Here is an 8,755-nt window from a genome sequence, read left to right as displayed (position 1 = left end):
AAAAAGTGGAGAAACTTTACCTTTGTCTATTTGAAACTTATGGAATGGACTTATTTGGTTAATGTGAGTTTAGAGGGCCCTATTTGACTACTCATACTCAACTCACCTTCCATATTAGTCTTGAATTGACCGTTTTGGCTGTGTGTGCCCTCGGGTCCTGGCACGGACTGGTTAGCATTTCGAACCCCGGGTTTGGGCCGTTACAAAGTTTGTATCAGAGCGATGGTTTAAAAAACATTAGGAATTTTGAGGTTGGGGACTCTTAGAAATACAATTTGGGCGATTTTGGTATTTTTCAATTCTTTGGTTCGGGAGGCCCGTATGGGTCCTACACCAGAATTTAAGTGCTCCGAAATTATTTTCTTGGTTTATTTAAGTGTTTTAAATGTTGTTTGTCTTTTGTGTGGGGTTACTTTGGGGTTTTTGTATATAAATGTCATGACTGTAATTTTAGGGATTCACTTGGTCAAAGTTTGACCAAGTGAGTGGAGGACCTCATTTCTGCTACCCACTCATTTCGTACAACTTCTACTTTTTTCTACAGCCTTCTTCTTTCTCTTTTCTTTTTCTTTCTTTCTCTAAATTTTTCCTCCATTAGAGCTTATTATTGAAGCTCCATTTTAGGCACTTTAGAGGAGGAATTTGGTGATGCCAAAGAAGAGAGAATTAACCCTCAGGAATAGAGCTTTCCAGTGATGTAAGAATCAAACCCATTCCTTCATTTATGATTTTTGAAATTCCCCTTGGAAGTGGGAATTTGTTGGTGTTTCAAGAGGGAACTTTGTTACTCTTACCTTTTTCTCTTCCTTGGTGCTTCTAGGCTTCCATTTGGTGACCCTTGGAGTTTCGAATTTGGGGCTATTTTGAGGGTTTTGCTTGATTTAAGGTAGGGGTTATTTCTAAAATTCACAACCATTTGTTCTTGGTAAATTATTTCCTTAAATTTGCATTATAGCATGTATAGAATTTAAGCCTTTTATGATTGTGGTTTATGTAACACATGTTTAATTTAACTATTGGAATGTTATGTGAATATTTTTGAATCAATGTATACTTCCTATGTCTAATTGCCTTGTTTTAGAGGTTGATTTCATGTTAATCTGGAATTGTGTCTATTACTTGTAAACTGCCATGTTAGTTTTACTTCTAAAACATGATTTATAGAAATGTTTATTGATGTATGAAATGCTAAGTTGGCATGCTGATTTTATGTTATAAATGCTATAGTCATTATATGAAAACTGCTATGTTGAATTGCTCTTAAATCGTGAATTATTAAAGTGGGCTTTGATGTAGAAATTGCCATGTTACTATAACATTGTGAAGCATGTATATTTGATAAGCACCGAATATTGCATATTCAAACACCCTTAATTGCATGGTTTAGTCTATTTAGCATAATAATAAAGTGTCTTTCACATACTTTTGTGTTTATTTGTTATTTTTAAGATTTATCTCCAAAATGGTGTAAAAAGGGGATTTTAAAGGTTTTTAATGAACAAGGTGTTTGGCGAGCTATGGATCCCGGCAAAATGGACTTAAGTCTAAGATCATATTCAGCCTGAGAATGAAGTCAGGCCCGAGAAGCTAAATAAGAAGGAGAAGTCAACTATGAAGGGCATAACATAGCATTTAGACGCACTCTCCAAGCGCAATTCTGGCATCCGGATGCCCTTTGAAAATTAGAACAGCAAATTCAATTTAATAAAAGTTAAAATTCTAGTAGCCAGCTAAAAATGCATCCGGAAGCTCAGCCATGTGTCCAAACACTCAATGCCATAAGCCTTACAAGCGAGCATCCAACGCACACCAAGAGAACTATCTGCACACTCAGCGTCCAGACACCTTCCTTGCGTCCAGATGCACACCTGCGCAGATTTGAAATTTCAGTTACTTTTCTCTCTCCTCTCCATATGAATGCACAATTTTAATGGTTTCTAAACTGGATTATACCAGAAGGGGTTATATACACATATGTAATGTTGTATCACATATAATATATTAGATTGGAATTCGAATTTTGTAAGTTTCTAGAGAGAGAAAGTGAGGAATAGTTATGGTTCTTGAATGTTTTTGGGCATGGCTGCCATGGAGCTGGAGATGGAGGCTTCCTTTTCAACCATCGGAGCTTCTACCACAACCAGGATGAGCTAAATCCCCTTCTAAGGGATTGGGGTAGCCTTGATCAAAGTAGTCACGTAGTCTTTGTAATTTAATTTGGGGATTACTTTTGTATGTGATGAGTTTCATGAATAAGAAGATGACATTTTGTCAATTTGTGTATTTACATTGAATTAATTTATGATTTGTGCAGAATATATATATATATAAGTATATATGCCATGTAATTCTTGTCTTAGAACCATGGTTATATAGTTATATTCTTGATATCTTTGTATGTGACATTAAAGATTGAGTTCATGAAATGGGATTATAGGCATGTTATATATGAATTTAAATAGATTATGCCAAGGGAAGATGAACCATGCTACACCCCTAGTTTAATGTAGTTAGGTAGATAGTCCATGCCAACCAAAGATAGTCTATGCTAGAGAATTGATTTCATGTGCTAAAACTTGTGATGTCAAGACCTTGATAGGCCATGCCTAGGGACGTTGGCTCATACCACACCCTAGTTTAGGTGGATGAGCCGTGACAACCGCAGATGGGTTATGTTTAGTCTTAAATTGCATGAATTTTTGAAAAATTGTTGTGGTTGTTTTATACTTCTACACTTTAACATCACATGTAATTGTTTCCCCAAGTTATTTACAATTGAGCATGATTACGAGGTCTTGGTGAACTCAATTCCCTAACATCCCTTTAATTGTTATTATCCTTGAATTCAATTTAGTTTTATTGAATTTTTATGCAAGCGACAAACAAACCAACTCTTCAAACCATCTTTTGTGACATTAACAAACACAAAATTAGTCTTTGAAACTTGATTGCCATAAGCTTTGTAATCTTCGTGGATCGATACCCCTACTTAGCTGCTTTCTTAGTGAATTCGTGCTTTAGCCAGTGGATTTATAATTAAAGCTACCCTGAGTGACACATCAATTTTTGGTGTCGTTGCCGGGGATTGCAATTAGCTTTGTTATCAAAAATTTTAAAGATAAAATTCAGTTTGTTCGTAAATAGGGCTGTAAACGAGCTAAGTAATGGTGTGCTCGAGCTCGGCTCTGTCAAATAATAGGCTGCTCAAGCTTGGCTCGAGCTCGAGTCGAGCCTAGAAATTTAGTTTGAGCTTGGCTCGGGCTATGTTTGACAAGTTTCGAGCCGGAACTTGATAGCTTATGGGCGACAACTCTCAGTGCCAAAAATCGGTACAACGATGATGACTGGCAAGGAATCACCTTGGTCGCTGAAAAAGACAGAGACGATGAGAGAGGGAGCAAATGGCGGGAGATAGAGCGCCCGAAAAAGAGAGGGCTGATGGTAGTACCGGTGGAGGTTGGTATATATATATATATAAGGAGAGACAGAAGAGGATATATGAGGGTTGAATGGTGATGGACGAAGGTGGTGAAGCCACCGGTGGTAGATGGAAGGGATGCCGGAGGTAGAAGATAGGGTAAATGAGGGAGTGAGATCCTGGCGATTGTTCTTCATTGATGGTTGCCTGGTTGGGGATCGTTGGTGGTCAATGATGAGAGAGAGAGAACAGATCGACATTCGTTGATAGTTGCCTGGTTGGGGATCTGGTCAATGATGAGAGAAAAAGAACCGATCGAGAATTTGAGATGGAGGCACAGTGGTCAATGATGAGAGAGAGATAACAGATTGAGAATTTGAGATGGAGGTGCAGTGGTCAATCAACCCTAAACATAAAAGGGTTTATATACAAAGACAAGAAAGGTGTATTTGCATAATAAGTACAAACTTTGTATACAATTACAATATGACCCCAACATAAATATATATCTACATATAAATGTGCTACGTACAATTACAATATGACCCTAACTTTTATATATATTATAATTTGGTATGTATATATATTATAATCGAGTATGTTCATGAACGCATTATCGAGCCTAGTTCATGAACAGTTCTTGAACAAATGAGTCGAGTATACTGATGTACAGACTCGGCTCGTTTATAAATCAAGCCTCATAATTCGACTCGAGCTTGGTTCACTTGTTAACGAACCGAGCTCGAGCCGAGTAATTAATAAGCTGAGCCCGAGCAGTTCGCGAATGGCTCGGCTCGTTTACAGCCCTATTCGTAAATATAATTTTTGTAGATATTTCTTCTGTTTTTCATTTGTTTGCTAAGTGTTTTGAGTGTAGATTTGACACGAAGGGGTTACTTTGGAGTTGTGTCGCAAGTGCTGAAAAATTCTGGAAAATTGAAGAATTGCAACCCCTTTGTAAGTGTTTCAAAGTTGATAATTGCTGCATTTAAATTCTTGGTATTTTTGGCTTCGTATGGATGCATGCTAGTTGATGTTGGGTTATAGTTTATTAACATTGCCAATCATTGAAGAACAAGTTGACATAGTTTCATTAAAAAGGACTCTTGGACAACATAAAAGGAGCCTTAGGGATCCCAGAAATTTAAGAGAAATTCAAATTGAAATTGACAACATGGCTAAAAATATGGAAAATGTTAGAGACAATGTTAGGGTTGAAATTCCTAGTGTCAACAATCATGAAATTGTTAATGAAAATGTAGCACCCTTGACTCTTAGAAACTATTTTATCCCATCAACATATACATTTCCATCTTGCATCATCATGCCCAATGTCGATGGCCATTAATATGAAATCAAATCCAGCACAATCCAAATGCTTCCATCCTACCATGGATTTGATAATGAGGACCCTTACAAGCATCTTGATGAGTTTTTAGAAATCTGCTCTACCATCAAGGTGAGGGATTTTCCTCAACAAGCTCTTCACATGCGTTTTTTTCTGTTCTCTCTAAAAGATAGGGCAAAATATTGGTTAAATTCCCTTGTTGCAAATTCCATCACTACATAGCCCAATAGCAACAAGAATTCCTTAAAAAGTACTATCCTGTGGGTGAGACCAATCAAATGCGTCGCTCCATTCTTAGTTTCTCCTAAATAGATGGGGAACAATTCTATGAGACGTAGGAAAGATTACAAGATCTTCTTAGGAAGTATCTGCACCACCAAATTCCAAAATGGCAATTGGTGCAAGCCTTCTATGATGGTTTAACCGAACCACATAGACAATTGATTGATTCTTCTTGTGGGGGCATGTTCATGTCCAAAAATGCAGATGAAACATGGACTTTACTTAAAAATATGCGCGATAACTCTGCTCAACATAATTCTCGTAGAGCTCTTACTTCTAGTGTTGGAAAGCCCTCAAATCCGTGCTAACCATGGACTTTAAGGGAAGAATAATCTCAAGTGGATGCCGTAGCACATAAAGTTTTTCAGCTAGTGGCACCGCATTTCTCTTCTTTTCAAAATTCTTCATCAAGTGCTATGTGTGCATCTTTCTTAAGCACTTTTCATCATAAAGAAGATTGCCCCACATCAGAGCAATTTTCTGGAGGTACGCAAGAGCAGTCTAATGCCATGTTCTCTCGTCTTGGACAAAATCTGTACTCTAATACTTACAATCCGGGATAGAGAGATCACCCGAATTTTTCATGGAGGTAACCAGCCCTACAAAATTCAGCATTCGAAGTTCATGGGCAATAAAATCAATCTAATGTTCAACCCATGAGCCAGCCATTCCAAACTTCTACAAGTTATCGTCCTCCTCTATATAATCAAAGCTCTTCAAGTCCAAATTCTGCTCCTCTCCACCCATCCCAATTGGATGAGATATTGAACACCAACAAGCAAATCATAGTTGCCCTTAATGGCATGCAATCAACTGTGCAACTGGTCAATACTCATTCCCAATCAATAGCCAAAATTGAAACCCAACTGGGAAAATTGGCTACTTCTGTAAATCAGCATCATAAAAGGGACATGGGTAAACTTCCATCTAAAACTGTGCTAAACTCGAAAGGGCAATTTGTGATTGATGAACCCCCTCCTCCCAGTGGACCACATCATGAACAAATCTATGCGATTACCACACTTCGGAGTGGAAGAGTTGCGGATAACAAGGTTGGGGAAGAGACTGAAATTCTAGCTCCCAAAGATTCAAGTCCCCCCAAAAATTTGAAAATCAGTCCAAAAATTCCAAATTCACTAATCCCAAGTATTGAGACATCTTATGAGCCCAAGGGTCCTTATCCTCAACGTCTCAAAGAATTTACTCACTTTAGGAACAAGGGCTGCAAAATTCAGGATATGTTGGAAGTCTTTAGGCAAGTAAAGATCAACATTCCTCTTCTCGATGCCATACAACAAATTCCACCTTATGCAAAATTTCTTAAGGATTTGTGTACACAGAAACGCATCTACAAAAGCAACATTCCTAAAAGGGTGAGGTTGACTAAACAAGTGAGTGCTATCATTTAGCACAATACACCTCTAAAATTCAAGGATCCGGGTGCCCCGATAATTTCGTGTGTCATTGGAGACAACGAGATTGAAAAGACCCTCACTGACTTAAGAGCGAGTGTAAATTTGATCCTTTATTCACTCTACTTGCAACTTGGCTTGGGCGATCTAAAACCCACTTTGGTTGTCTTGCAACTTACGGATAGATCCATCAAGCAACCTCGTGGTATCATTGAAGGTGTAATCATTAAGGTGGACAAGTTCTACTTCCTGGTAGACTTCTTAGTTCTAGATACCGAACCAGTCCACAATCCTAAAAATCACATTCTCGTGATTCTTGGTCGGCCTTTCTTAGCCACGACTAATGCTTTAATTAATTACCGAACTGGGGTGATGAATATTTCTTTTGGGAATACGAAGGTTAAGCTCAACATCTTCAATGCTTCTCAACATCCTCTGGATGAAAATGAATGTTTTACTCTTGACACATCAGATGAATTGGTCAAAGATTCTCTCTTATTCATTCCAAGTCAAAATGTTCTTGAAATTCAGAAAATTCATGATAAATCTGACAAGGTTGTTATCAATGAACTTAGTTAGAAGGAAAATTCAGAACTTGATGTAAATCCAACTTTTCAGTCTTCTCGGTGGGAACCACCAAAGGAATCCTTCTATTGGAAAAATGAATCTCTTCTCATTCCTCCAATCGAATCCCTGAACTTCAAAGTGGAACCACCGTATATATGTGAAAAAGGTAATCACCTTTTCATGAATATCCAAAGGGAAAATTTTGAAGAGACTTTGTCATTACCTCAAAAACAACCGGATAATTTGAATTTAAAAATGAATAATCTTAGGTTGTGGGGTGTGCTTGAAAAACTTAGGACCAAACTTGCTTATTTCATCCCATCACCGGGCATTGATCCAAGTTTGCAACCCTATGAGGGAAACGAGTCGTTGATCGGTTGGTCAATTAACATCAACCTTCGCAATAGCACGAATCATTGTAAAATAGGGCTATTGGTCGGGTAAGTCGAACCACTGGGACTGCGCTAGTCTATGGCAACCTAAGAGTCTAGATTACTTTTAGAATGATGAGGGGGTATATAGAGTTTTGTTGGTTTGTCACTTAGTCACTAGAATTGAAATGTGCTTAAAGAAATAAATGCAAGGAATTTAAGAAGAAGAAGTCTAGAAAAGGAGGTCTAGGGAAGTGAATTCACCACCAATCCTATAAACATACTAAATTTCTATTAACTTGGGAAACAATTTCACTACATGGCAATGATATGTAGTAATACTAGATTGCTACATTATCCTCAAGAAAATCATAGGATCAAGATTTAAGTATAATCCCTCAAAGAGCCACATGCTAGAACTACCTAGATTAGGTGTAGCCATAACATGCTCACTAAGCTAGGGACCATCAAACCCCTTAATCACTATGGTAATAGCACATGAAGTCAAGATACAAGATTAATCCATCAAAAGGAAGTCTTAAGCTATGGATTAACAAATTTCTCATACAACATGCCTTTAAACCCATTTCACAATTTCATTTCCATTCTCACTATGAAGATGCAAGTTATATAATCATGAGAGGATAAAATCTAAGACAAGATAAGAACTCAACATGATCATTTATAGGCATTGAAATCCATTACAACAAGTGTAAGTGCTCTAAATCATGAAACTACCATGTACATGAATCATTCCCCAAATTAGATGAAATTAAAGCATGCTTACAAGAGAGAGCTTCATCACCTCCCTAGATGGAGGTTTAGTTATCCATGGATACAAAAATGGAAGAAGGAAGATTGGAAGAATAAGCCATTTTCGAGCTCCCTTCCTTTGGCTTCAAGAACACACCCTCCTTGCTCTCTTCTCTCTCCTCTAATCTTGCAAAATGAAGCTTAATCATATATGTGGCCTTTGGGTAGCCTTTTATGCTCCAACCATACCCTCTCTCCTCCAAGGGACACCTCCAACCACTTCATAAAGAGGGAAGATGGCATTGAGGAATCCAATGTGCAAGTGGGCTGAAATGAGCCATTTCCGAAGGGCATTCTGCCTGATTTTCGAGCGCACGCTTGGTGACTTCGAGCACTCTAACTTAGTGCAATGTGTAACATGCTCCTCTTGCTCAGTGCTGACCTATTTTGGGAAAACTGCTATAACTTTGTGCCCCGAACTCCGAATGACGATCTGTTTGAAGCTTTGGAGAGCTGATTCAGTGCTTTAAAAACTTCATGTTTTGATGAAGACCCAAATCTCAAGTCTGGTTGGTCGAAAATGGGGAGAAAGGCAGTACATCAG

At 38.0% G+C, this 8,755-nt stretch overlaps 1 protein-coding gene across 1 annotated transcript; it reads left to right on the top strand.

The window, feature by feature from the left end:
- Positions 1 to 5,704: 5,704 nt before the first annotated feature.
- Positions 5,705 to 7,039, top strand: LOC132313816 (uncharacterized). The gene is made up of 2 exons (XM_059812759.1): positions 5,705 to 6,439; positions 6,482 to 7,039. The coding sequence occupies exons 1-2, from the start codon at positions 5,705 to 5,707 to the stop codon at positions 7,037 to 7,039; spliced, it is 1,293 nt and encodes a 430-aa protein (XP_059668742.1).
- The last annotated feature ends 1,716 nt before the right edge of the window (positions 7,040 to 8,755 follow it).

Source organism: Cornus florida, unplaced genomic scaffold (assembly GCF_030987335.1).
Source record: "Cornus florida cultivar Cherokee Brave unplaced genomic scaffold, ASM3098733v1 CherokeeBrave_3.0.0_Hap2_Chr06, whole genome shotgun sequence".
NCBI lineage: Eukaryota > Viridiplantae > Streptophyta > Magnoliopsida > Cornales > Cornaceae > Cornus > Cornus florida.
This window is presented reverse-complemented; position numbering and strand designations above follow the sequence as displayed.

What these genes read in the sequence shown, in the direction of transcription:
- LOC132313816 (XM_059812759.1), top strand. Translation starts at nt 5,705, where the DNA reads ATGAGCCAGCCATTCCAAACTTCTACAAGTTATCGTCCTCCTCTATAT. An exon ending in GGGTGAGGTTGACTAAACAA is followed by an intron (nt 6,440 to 6,481) that starts GTGAGTGCTATC and finishes CTAAAATTCAAG; the next exon opens with GATCCGGGTGCCCCGATAAT.